Raw genomic sequence first — 13,418 nt, 5'->3', positions numbered from 1 at the left:
TAGTAGCTAAGAAAGAATTGTTTGGTTTTGCTGTTGGTGCTTCTTTTTTAATGTAAATTCTTCAGTATTTAATCAGGAGCTTAGAGCATTTAGACATGGAAATGACCTTTAGGAGTTATCTGTGCATGACTCTGGCCTGGCTCCAGACAGGACTCCAATAAATGGGTTAATGCTTGTCTTCTTACCTTTAAAGAACAATGACTAAGGATATTATGGTCTGCCTCTATTACCCAATCCAATGTTTAAAAGTCTCCTCTGTTTCCCATTGCAAGTGTACACTTGTCAGAGACAAAATCAGAAACAATTCATAACACTTCATTTCCTGGTAAAATTATGTCTTTTTCCTCCTAGAAATTGCCAGTCTTTACCCCAGTGTGTGTTTATGCAGTAGACAAGCCTTCTCCTCTGCCCCATGGATCATGATCGAGTAATGAGGATAGTTTATGAATTAGGCATACTCTTTAGTGACTTGCACCCTCCTCCTGGTGTTTGCTCATTTTCTACCTCATGAATCATCTCCAACTAGAGGGAAGTAAGAAAATCAAAGTAGGTTGCTTTTTGCTGCCATATTTTCATACTGACTTGAAGGCTATAGATACAGATTTTGTACATCTACGATGCATTTGTTTGCATTACTGTTATTTGCTGAGAACTAATTATATAAAGGAGTCATGCCCAAAAGATAGAGTGATTTAAATCCCTTAGGATGTTTCTCTTATGATAGAGTAGTAACTTCCATGATCATAGAACTTCTAAAATCCAAGTACGTGGTGTCAAGTATCCTCCAAAGTAGTCCTGCCTTTTCTCTCTCTCTTTCTTTACCATTGTGAGTACATCTGCAGATCCCATTCTGAGTAAGAGAGGAGAGTAGTGTGGTGCCAGTAAACAGGGAGCTAAGGTGTAAGGAAATCCCAAATAGCAACAGAAAGTTCATATGGTCCCTGTACCACCTGTCGGTGCTATTCCCCAGTAGTCGTTCACAAACATCATTGACGTACATTAAAAAGTTAAGTTCTTTTTATATGACAAAATGGTTGAGAGTATGGGCTAAGTGCAGATTGCAAATGCAGTATTTACCAGCTGTGTGCTTTGGACAACCTATCCAAACTTCAGTTATTCACCTTATCTGTGAAATAGGAATTATAATAGTACCTGTCTCATAGAGTTGTAATGAAAATTAAATGAGTTAATACCTGCAAAGCACATAGAATAGTGCCTGTTGCATAGTAAATGATCAGTAAATATTAGCTATAATTAGTTATTATTATATATTTTGAAATTAACTTACTACTAGGAAGCATGCTTAAGCATTTTGCTAGGACTATGAAATGAAAGCCAGCACTATGTCTTGCCTCTGTCAAAATATTTATTGTCTTATATCTGTTTGTATACCTTATTTGGCTATATTGAAATATCAACATCAGATTCTGTTATTTTAACTACAGTTAAATAGAGTTCACTGTCATATTTAGTGGACATAGATTAATATGACTTCATTTCTCTTTTTGCTTAAATTTGAAATCAACATGACTTTTGTTTTATTAAATAAATATGTAGTGAAAGAAATATATAAATGAGATTTCCAATTGGGAAATTCAGCAATGATGAGAAGAACCGTATATGTATTTTAAAGGGCATTTTTCTCTCTATAAAAAAATGTTCTCTGTGGAGTTGTTTCTATCATCACTCCAAAGTAAAATTTATACCTGAATCGGCAGTGACTTTCTGGAAAGCAGTAACTTTACCCAGTGTGGAATACTTTCAGTGCACTGTTATTATTTTACTAAAATTTACATTATAAATTATATTACAAATGTAATTTGTAATAAGTTAAAATGATGTCTTTTAAAATGATACAGAAAAATCTATGAATAGTTTAGTATAATTTCTCATATTTTAACAAAACAAAAAAGAATTTTTGTTTTAGAAATTTATGTAGGTGGCTATTATATCAAATATATTTTAAATATACTTATATTTTTATCTGTGGACTAGTGTGCCCACTATGTACTAGCAACTGTAAATGTTGAGGGTATGGATGAGAATAAAATATAATTTCATGGGAGTACGAAGACATGCGGAAATCAACACTAAATGTATTGAGAGCTATATTTCAAGTATATACAGCGTGTTAGGATAGTACAGAGAGCAATACCTAACAGCCCTGTGGAGAGTGGCCACGGAGGGCAAGGGCTGCAGAAAAATAATTCTGAAATAAAGTGATGCTTGAGCTGAGAGTTTATGGATAATGAGGACAAAGGAAGGGAGTTGAAGAAAAATATAAAGGCTTCCACGCAGAGGAACCCCTACGCAACAAAGCAGGAAGGCAAGAGAAAATGGCACTTTGGGGGGACTAGCAAAATAGTGTGGTGTGAGAGAAGAAAGCATTCGAGGACAGGGCTAGTACCAAATCCAGAGATTACATAGGCACTGGCTCTGCTGATTCTCGTAAGGAAGGTCAAGGATTTTGAATTCCTTCTGAAGGCAAGAGAGAATCATGGAAAGATTTTTAAAGAAAAGTTTTATTTTCATATTTACATTTTAGAAAAATTTCCCTGATAGCAAAGTTGAAGATAGATTGGAAGAGAGCCAGATTAGAGGAATGAAAACCAATTAGAACACAGTTATAATGGAGAATATTATGAGTTAATGCAATGAGTACAAGAATGGAAAGGAGAATTGGAGAATTATTTAGAAGGTAAAATTAGTAGGACGTAGCAATAATTTCCAAAGCTGAGGATGGTGCTACCCTCTGCTGAGAGGGGGAATATAAGAAAAAGAACAAGAGAGATGAGGAATTTCTTTTTAGTTATATGTTAAATTTTACATGTGGAACTTCTCGTATATCATGGGGTTTCCTAGTAGAGATAACCAGGTGGCTGTTAGAAACTCAGATTTAAGATTCTTTTTTTTTTTTTCTTTCTTTTTTTTTTTGGTGAGGAAGATTGGCCCTGAGCTAACATCCATTGCCAATCCTCCTTTTTTTCCTTGAGGAAGTTTGTGACTGAGCTAACACCTGTGCCAGTCTTCCTCTGTTTTTTTTTTTTTTGGTGAGAAAGATCGGCCCTGAGCTAACATCTGCCAATCCTCCTCTTTTTGCTGAGGAAGACTGGCCCTGGGCTAACATCCATGCCCATCTTCCTCCACTTTATATGGGATGCCGCCACAGCATGGCTTGACAAGTGGTGCGTCAGTGCGCACCTGGGATCTGAACCGGCGAACCCTGGGCCGCCACAGTGGAGCACGCGCACTTAACTGCTTGCGCCACGGGGCCGGCCCGTTCCTCTATTTTTTTTATGTGGGATGCTGCCACAGCATGGCTTGATGAGCAGTGTGCCCCGGGATCCGAACCCGCGAACCCTGGGCTGCCGAAGTGGAGCGCGCGAACTTAACCACTATGCCACTGGGCTGACCCCCAGATTTAAGATTCTTAATGTATAACAAGAAAGTAAAGAGAGTGGAGATATCAACTTATGTAAGGTTGTTTACTATGAGCATGTATATGGTTATATAGCATATGGGTGTGTGGTCTGAATAAAAATGAGAGCTAAAAATGGAGACCTCACAAAAGACCAGTATTCAAAGTGCCAGAGAAATGGAGCCTCCAAAAGGTTCTTGAAAGGTAGTGGTGAAAAAAGAAAAGAGTGGAAGAGAAATGCCATAGAAACTAAGGAACAAGAGAGGTTAAGACAGAACTTATATATACATAGAAAATATCTGAAAACTTGCACACCAAATTGTTATTAGTGGCTAGCTGTGGGATGTGGGATTGAAGAGAATAACAAAAGACCTGGGAATTTTAATTTGATATTTACATTTTTAAAATAAAAATATTTTATACCTCTCTGTCCTATTTTTGCAACTTCTTGTGAGCTTATAATTATTTCAAAATAAAAAGTAAAAGCAGGGGCCAGCCTGGTGGAGTAGCGGTTAAGTTTGTGTGCTACGCTCCGGCAGCCCGGGGTTCGCAGGTTTGAATCCGGGCGCGGACCAACGCACCACTTGTCAAGCCATGCTGAGGCGGCATCCCATACAAAGTAGAGGAAGGTGGGCATGGATGTTAGCCCAAGGCCAATCTTCCTCAGCAAAAAGAGGAGGATTGGCAACGGTTGTTAGCTCAGGGTTAATCTTCCTCACCAAAAATAAATAAAATAAAAGCAAAAGTCATGTTAAAATGTATGTTATAGTCAATTGAATATGAAAAATAAATCAAATAAGCTTAACCAGAAGAGAAAAAGGAGGGAAAGGACAACATGGAGTGATCAGCAATGTTATACTGCAGATGGGTCAAAAAAGATAAGGACTGACAGCAGCCTTTTAGCTTGGTATTTAGATTTGGTCACAAGTGACCTTATTAAAAGCAATTTCAATGAAAGGCTAAGGGCAGAAGCTTGACTGCAGTTGTTGGGAAGTGGAAATTGAGCACATGAAGAGGTGGCATAGTCATCTCATCAAAAAGAAGCTTGCGTGTAGAGGAAGAGACAGAGATATAGATAGGGATTTAGGGTCCGAGGTGAGTGAACTGTTTGCTCAAGATCCTTATGATGACAAGAAAGAGATCTGTGCAAATTACTTTAGGCATGGAAGTTTATTGCAGGTCACCCAGGCATGTGAAGTAGCATGGGGGATTGACTTGTCAGCCCCCAATCATTCCTGATCCCAGCTTTTCTAAAACTGGAATTTGCAGGAAGTTTTATAGGAAATTGAAGAAGTCACTCAGATTTCTTAGAAGGAAGAGACCTGAGATTATTTATATATTGGAGGTAGGCACCAGTAGAGGGCAAAATCTCTAAAGCACAGGGAAGTGTTGAGGTACTTATGAAAGGAATGTACCTTTAATTTGGAAAGTAAACCCAACTATTTCTGGGAAAGAAGTTTCATGCAAAATACAAAACTCACCATGTTCTAAAGGCTAAGCTAACTGATATATTTTAAACATATATTCACGCTATAAAAATTAATTAAGGGGCTGGCCCGGTGGCACAAGCGGTTAAGTGCGCACACTCCGCTGCAGCAGCCTGGGGTTCACCGATTCGGATCCTGGGCATGCACAGACGCACTGCTTATTGAGCCATTATGTGGCGGCGTCCCATATAAAGTAGAGGAAGATGGGCATGGATGTTAGCTCAGGCCCAATCTTCCTCAGCAAAAAAAAAAAAAAAAAGGAGGATTGGTATCAGATGTTAGCTCAGGGCTGATCTTCCTCACACTCACAAAAAATTTAATTAAGATGATATAAATAAGCTAGTAAATGTCTTCCTTTTTTCTTCTTCTTCTAAAGCCGAACAACAACTTATCCTTACACAGAAACGCAGATGTACAGCCAAAACACTGGAGGGAATTACTTTGATACTCAAGGGAGTTCTGCACAGGTGACTACCGTGGTCTCGTCCCACAGTATGGTGGGCACTGGTGGGATTCAGATGGGCGTCACAGGAGGACAACTCATCAGCAGCTCTGGAGGAACCTATCTGATCGGCAATTCGATGGAGAATTCTGGTCACTCAGTGACACATACCACTCGGGCCTCCCCAGCGACAGTAAGTATTTGAATTTTTATTTGTTTAATTTAGCTTCTTGGTAGCTTCTATTGTACATTTTCCTCCATAGAGGGAAAAAACAAGACTGAGCAACAGATTGGGTTGGGGCAAGAATGTATTGAGCAGTGTTAGTGCTGTGGTATTATCCAGAGTGTAGTACATGTCATATTATGCAGAACGGTACTGATATGTGCTCCACAATTACATGAAGTAGGAAGTTTTTATTAATAATGTGAAGTAAGAGAGGTGATTCTTACTCATTAATGGTGATTTTAATTGGCTTTCTTCAGTGACGTTCAGTAAAATACTTGAAATTTCTACTGAGAGAACTTACTTGTATAGTATGCTGATTTACACTGGTTTTTTAAGAGATAAAAATCAAGAAGTAATATAGAGAGTAAAATATACGTTAGTTTGGAATTTTCACGTCTGTCACGAGTAATATTTATGTTAGCTAATCACCAGAGAAGTTAAGCTTTATGTAGGGCAGCATTTCCCAAAACTTAGACATTCAAGTTCAGCCATATTTACATGCCACCTGTACTATGATTTACTTAATGTATTTTTTTAGTTGATTCACTCTTAAAATAGAAAGCCAAGTGTAATTTTTTCTAATGTGTATTAAAATCCATACTTAAATACAAAATTAAAAATGTTTACCCATGTGCCATGTGTACAGTCATTTTGCATTCCACCAGAGAGACACCTTGGCGAGCACTGATCTAGGTAATTCCAATGAAAAATATTTGTATTGGCTCTGACCATAGCTATGAGCATAATATCTTAGGAACACACCTACATTTTTGAGTTTTCAAGATTTTAAAATGTAATAAATACATTTGTTTTGACACAAGATATTTTAATATATTGAAATGTCATAGAATAGTCGTAGAAAGCTGTGTAGAATTTGATATTATCAAACTCTGTAACATGAGCTTTCCATTTTCACCTCAACTAAGCGTATAAAGAATAATCATTTAGAAGTACCTAGCTAAAGTAGCAATGGGATTGGTTATCTAGATGTTTCATGTAAAAGGAGGCTGGGGATGTGAATTAAGTGCATGCGCCCCTTTTCCATCATCCTACCATATAGTTTGTTCTTATAATGAAGTAGAAGTAGAAACAAATTTGGTAGAAAATAATAATATTGAGGGGCTTTACATTTCTCATTTTATGGGTTTTCTTGAAGATAATAATATGTACTTGGTAAGTACTTTGAATCTACTTTTTCTGTTTGTAATGATTACATGTTCATACTTTCATCATTTAGTGCCTTTCCCCTAATCCGTTTTTTAAGCCCTTTATTTTTAGTTCACTACTTCTTACTAACATCAGAACAGATCACTAGCAGTTCTGAGTGGAGAGTTCCTTTTTTGTAATTTTTTTCTTTTTGAAGCATTTCTTACATGTATCTGTCTCTTGCTTTTAATAATGTTAAATATAGCATTTCTAAACCTTTTAGTCACACCAGTGTATTTATGTAGATTAGAAACTAAATCATAACCTCTCTGGACCTCAGTTCTCCTATTAATAAAATAATGGGTTAGTTAGACTAAACGATTTCCTGATTTCCTCCCAGCTTTAAAATCATAATATTTACAAAGGAATTGTAAAATGTTCTAGATGTAAAAATAACTGTACCTTTACCATAAAAAGAAAAGAGATAGAATAGGTGCCAGTGGTTTATAGTGCTCCTGAGAAGGGCCCCAGAAAGTCATTCTCAGCAGAAAGGGAAGTACTTGCCACTTACCAAGGCCCTAGGAAAACTGAAAAATAGGGAGAAAGAGTCTTTTCCCACTTCCGTTGTATCCACCCTCTCTCATGCTGGCATACCGTCCCTCTGTCCCCCATCCCTCTCCTACTTCACCTTCTCCGGGCATTTCTCCTTGCCTTCACAGTGATTTCTGGCTGCCTGTTAAACATCCTTATCAACTGAATATGGGTTTACTGAATTTCCTGGTTCTATCACTGAGTTAACTTAATTGATTTTCCAGTTCATGTAAATACAAGTGCAAACATTAACAGGGTAAATTTTATAGTTTGATTTTTTTTTTTTTTTTTGGTAAAGGACGTACTTTGGTTTTCTATATAGAGTATGAAAAGTGGCATTTCTCCTTAAGTTATCCATTATGCAAATTTTATGTGTGATTTTTATTAATTGGTAAATTTATCACTTAACTGAAGTATAACAACTGGGAATAATAGAAAAATATTTTAAAAACCAACCACCAATTCATAGTATCAATTGTACATATTAATTTATACTTTTAAAAAAGCATTAATATTTAAGATTCTGTTGTTAAGGATGGCCTTTTTGTCTCTTTTCTTTTTTACAAGAGAATTTCCTTTTTAGCAGAAGGAGTATAAAAGTTAAAAAAATAACTTTTGCATGCAAAACTCATAAGGCGCCCTCATCAAAGCACATATGATAATGGCATATAATAGATGTATATTACCTAATATACATCTGCTAGCGTATTTACTGTTTTGTTTTTTGTTTTTGTGAGGAAGATCATCCCTGAGCTAACATCCATGCTAATCCTCCTCTTTTTGCTGAGGAAGACTGGCTCTGAGCTAACATCTATTGCCAATCCTCCTCCTTTTTTTCCCCCAAAGCCCCAGTAGATAGTTGAATGTCATAGCTGCATATCCTTCTAGTTGCTGTATGTGGGACGTGGCCTCAGCATGGCCGGAGAAGCGGTGCGTCGGTACGTGCCCGGGATCCGAACCTGGGCCGCCAGTAGCGGAGCACGCGCAGTTAACCGCTAAGCCAAGGGGCTGGCCGTAGTATTTACTGTTTTATCTTGCATTTATTACCAAAATATATATTTGATTTGGATCCTCCTCTCAGTCATGCTGAAGATCTTCATCTGCTTCATTCACAGTGAAATGGTGATTCTCAGTTTACAGTTTCACATCTGTTACTTTAATAGTTAACAAAGTTTATGTGCCATGAAACCTATTTAAGATTTCCTACCAACATTTTCCTCTTGCCAAATGTTAGAAAATTGGTAGCTTTTTGGTTGCTTAGACTCCTAGAACTCAAGATTTTTTGGTAGGTGCCATGTCATTAATGGAAATTTGCTTATTTTCATGTTTGTAGAACCATGCAAAGAATGTGTATGAGCACAATCTTTAAAAACTTGATCAAGACTCAAGCTGTTTCCTTCCAAACATTGAACCAGACCGTGCTGTATAAGTTCAGTTTTTCTGGCTCTCCTATCACCTGTAACATGCCTGATGCAACGGACTGTGTAGGAGTAGCCTATACTGTGGCCAAAAATTTCTAACTGGCAGATGGTCAAGTGGGCCATTCCTTAAGAGGAATAATAAGTAGAATGTATAGTCAGTTAATTCAGTTGATGTGAAACTAGTGAAGTATGAGTGTTTGGGAATAACACAAACCTAATACCTTTACTCAGTTCCTGGGTAGCGAGATTTTCCGCTCCAGTTCTCAGAATAATTTCCCTGGCTCTCTCTTACATTTGACCTGCGTCTGTACAGAAATACTTTCATTTAAATTTATTAGGAATAATTTCCTGCCACAAAGAAAAGTTTGCTCCACTGTGCAAACCAGTTTCTCAAGACAGGCCAATGAAAAAAGATAATGATTTGGCATTGAAGCCACTGCTAAAAAAAATAAATGATTAGCACTTGAAATATTTTCTTACCTAGTCTAATATTCAGTATAAAACTGTCTTTCTTATACTAGAAGGATCTCTGAATCATTAATGGAGAATTTTTGTTTGAGCATATGATTTTCTTTAGTTTTATAACTTTAAATGATGAGATGTTTTATTATTTCATTTTTGCTTGTGCATTGTAAAAATTTTCAATTTTCAAGGTACATAGAAATATGAGAATTTTTCAAAAGATTAATGGGGACAAATTAAATTATATTTGATGACTATATTATGGTACAAACTGCCAATATTCAGATTTGGTCAACATACTATTTCTTCTTTTATTTACTGTATTCTTTTATTTGGTCAGTGGAGTCCATGTGGATATAAATTATATATATATATGTATGTATGTGTTTTTACTTATATAAATATAAATACACACACATTTAAAAGGCATTTCCTACTGATAGTATTAAATCAGAATTTTCAGCAAGATTATGTAATATTTTTATTGGAACATCACTGGATATGAGTTCAGCTAAGTTACTACTTGAATAAATGTTTTACATTTCATTAAAATAATGCTAGGGATCTATTTATTGTTAATATTTCAGTAGCACAAGAACATTAAGGTAAAAGAGTTTGCTGCAGTCATAACTCTGAACTCATTATACTCTGATCTTTCAACTGCATTTCTATAATGTTTCCTTGTGTGTCTTTATTCATTTGAAACTCTAATTTATTTTTCTTCATTATTTTTCTGTATAACCATATCATTTATAGAATTTTGGAACCTGAACACAGTTTGCATTTGAGGATCAAAAGTTTGTGCTAGTAGTTAGTGATATTTTTGTGCTCATCACAACATAGTTTGTCTTATACCAGATTATACAATAATTAGCAATTTGCTTTAAGAAGCTTTGTTTACTCACTCCTCCATAAAATAACATTTGTATTCTTATAATCAGATGGTTATTTATGGAGTTTTTTTCCCTTCTTGATAACTAAATAAGATTGCATTAATCATTTTTGAGACTGTGATACGAATGCTAATTTTTATACCTCTCTCTATATACATTTAGTAATTATATATGTTAAATGGCTCTGGCTAAAATTAGATCCCACCAAAGGGCACAAGGAAAATGTTGAAATTAATTTTGTTCATTTCTCTGCCACTTTTGATTAAAGTGAAATATTTAATTTCTTTCAATTATGTGGAGGAAAATTTGAATGTCCATCTGCTGCTATATAAGTGGAAGTTTAGCCTAGCTTATATAATTTATAGAAAGCTAAGAATTCATTTAAGAATTGCAGATACTTTTATTTATTTATCCTTGGGTTTACATATTTATGGATTTGGTGTAGGGAATGCCTTTTTTAAGAAGATAAATATGTTTAGCATGCCGTAAAACAATTTGCCTTCTTCTTCTTTTGCTGGAGTGGTACCAATGACCATTTGTTTTGTTTTAAATTTTTTATTAATTTATTTATACAAATTAGTTATACATTCTTGAGTTGCGCAATTCAAAAAATATAAGAAAGTGCATAATGCAGTCTCCTCACCCCTGTTCCTCAGTTCTTTTCCTTCAAGGCAACCAGTGTTATCCAGTTCTTTGAGTATCGTTCTAGAGAGATTCTATGAATATACAAGCAGAATGTCTCTTTCTCTTCCTCTCATTACCATATTTTTTATACAAGTGGTAACAAAAATACTGCATCTTGCTTTTTTTTTCACCTAACAGTATGTCTCAGAGATTTTTTTCATATCAGTACTTGAAGGGCTTCCTTATATTTATGGGAAATGACTATATTATAAGGAACTGAACTGCCCATCTATCTTACCAAAGGCAAAAGAAACAGTTAAAATAGCATTGGATTACGGGTTATGGCTATATAGAGATAGAAAAGCGACACAGTCACATGAGATGAAAACTTCTGTTTAATTATCATATGTAAAGATATACTTGGAAGAAAATTTTTTTAAGTTACAAGTATGCATAAATTATACGTAAATAACAGTTATTTTATATTTTATATATTACAGAAATAATTATTTCTATTTTAAGTAATTTTCTTAGTCTTCCAATTAGCTTCAATGATACAAAAAAAAAAAAACCAAACAAAACTTGCTCCACTTATTTTGGCAGAAGCATGTGTGTTCATGATGATCAGCATTTTCTGTTTTCCTGTGTCCCGTTGTCCCTAGGCCAACCTAAGCCCTCCAATGAATCTCCTCAGAGAGAATACCACGAACCTTCAGCTTCCTGCACTAAATCCTAAATTGACTGAAGGTTCTGGGACCTCATTCTCAAAGCACTTAATAAAATGGGACTCTGAGTGACTTGCAGTCTCCGTCGCTTCATCTATATTCCATTCAGCTGTCAGTCAGTTCCACACTGCTCCAGCCTTGAAGCTGATAAGGTGTAGAGGCAGTAATTTTACGGTTAAGGCTGTAAGACATTCCACTCCTAGAAATCTTGATAAACTAGAAGGTTAAGACAAACAGAATGACGGAGGCCTTCAGCCTCTCCTGAGCAGAGCCGACAGATTCCCCTGAATTTCTATAGCAAAATCCAATAATGAGTAACTTTATTTTTTAGGATTTCATACTGAAACAGCATTTCAGAATACAGGTGTGTTATAACATGCTAGAAATGGCTAGATTCTATTTCATACGAAATCTAGGTTAGGAAAGTTTAATGTTGTTTGTAAATTCTACTTATAAATATGGAAGTAAGCTATTCCAGGTGACCTCTCGTGTAACTTTTGCTTGATTCTTTTGTTTGTAAATCAAATTTAAAATTAATTTACTAGCTTGAAACTACTATAGATTTTGAAGGAAAAAATCACTTAAGTTTCACTCAGGGAGACCAGGTAATCCAGATAAAATATGAAATGTATTGGAGGCAAATTAAAATACACTATAGTCAGTGAGTTACTTATAAGTCAATATCAGACCAATAAAATTTTAATACTGCCTCTTCCACTTGCCCATGTCTTTTAATTTAATGAGGGAAAATACAACACGATGCCTATGACCAATTGTCGATTCTCCAATGAGAAGGAGTTTCTCCATGTCCCCATGTTTATCAGTTCATCCCCCAAAAGCATGTGATTTGATTACCACTTGCTCAGCATGCATAACTGCTTGTGTTTATTAGCCACAGAATTATCTGTTTTCTTTTAAAATCTAGCTGTTGTGTTCGATTATAATTGTTGGTGGCAATAAATTTCATGGGCTAGGAGTTTTATAATCTAACTACACATTGTTAGAAATAATTTTACACATTTGTTTTGAATTTACTTACTATAAATTTTAGTAACTTTCCCATCTGCCTTGTAAGAAAGGAAGATGTGATTTTTATTTTTTTATTTTATTTTATTTATTTATTATTATTTTTTTTTAATTTTGTTTATTGCATTAACATTGGTTTATGACATTGTAAAAATTTCAGGTGTACATCATTGTACTTCTATTTCTGCATAGATTACATCATGTTCACCACCAAAATACTAATTACAACCCATCACCACACACATGTGCTGAATTATCCCTTTCACCCTCCTCCCTCCCCCCTTCCCCACTGGTCACCACCAATCCAATCTCTGTCCCTATGTGTTTGTTTATTGTTGTTATTATCTACTACTTAATGAAGCAAATCATACGGTATTTGACCTTCTCCCTCTGACTTATTTCACTTTGCATTATACCCTCAATGTCCATCCATGTTGTCACAAATGACTGGATTTCATCGTTTCTTATGGCTGAGTAGTATTCCATTGTGTATATATACCACAGCTTCTTTATCCATTCGTCCCTTGATGGGCACTTAGGTTGCTTCCAAGTCTTGGCTATTGTGAATAACGCTGCAATGAACACAGGGGTGCATGTACCTCTACAAATTGGTGCTTTCAAGTTCTTTGGATAAATACCCAACAGTGGAATAGCTGGATCATATGGTAGTTCTATCCTTGATTTTTTGAGGAATCTCCATACTGTTTTCCATAGTGGCTGCACCAGTTTGCACTCCCACCAGCAGTGTATGAGAGTTCCCTTCTCTCCACATCCTCTCCAACACATGTTGTTTCCTGTCTTGTTAATTATAGCCATTCTGACTGGTGTGAGGTGATATCTCATTGTAGTTTTGATTTGCATTTCCCTGATAGTTAGTGATTTTGAACATCTTTTCATGTGTCTGTTGGCCATCTGTATATCTTCTTTGGAGAAATGTCTGTCCGGGTCTTTGGCCCA

At 35.7% G+C, this 13,418-nt stretch overlaps 1 protein-coding gene across 4 annotated transcripts in view; it reads left to right on the top strand.

Moving 5' to 3' along the window:
• Positions 1 to 13,418, top strand: part of RFX3 (regulatory factor X3) — a 272,176-nt gene that overhangs the window by 166,472 nt on the left and 92,286 nt on the right. For all 4 annotated transcript variants that reach the window (XM_087444544.1, XM_004440659.3, XM_087444541.1 and 1 more), the window contains exon 4: positions 5,282 to 5,540. In XM_087444544.1, the coding sequence (XP_087300670.1) occupies positions 5,282 to 5,540 (259 nt within the window). The remainder of the gene's footprint in view (positions 1 to 5,281; positions 5,541 to 13,418) is intronic.

The sequence above is a fragment of the Ceratotherium simum genome, chromosome 20 (genome assembly GCF_057802395.1).
Source record: "Ceratotherium simum simum isolate JZ-2026a chromosome 20, ASM5780239v1, whole genome shotgun sequence".
Taxonomy (NCBI): domain Eukaryota; kingdom Metazoa; phylum Chordata; class Mammalia; order Perissodactyla; family Rhinocerotidae; genus Ceratotherium; species Ceratotherium simum.
This window is presented reverse-complemented; position numbering and strand designations above follow the sequence as displayed.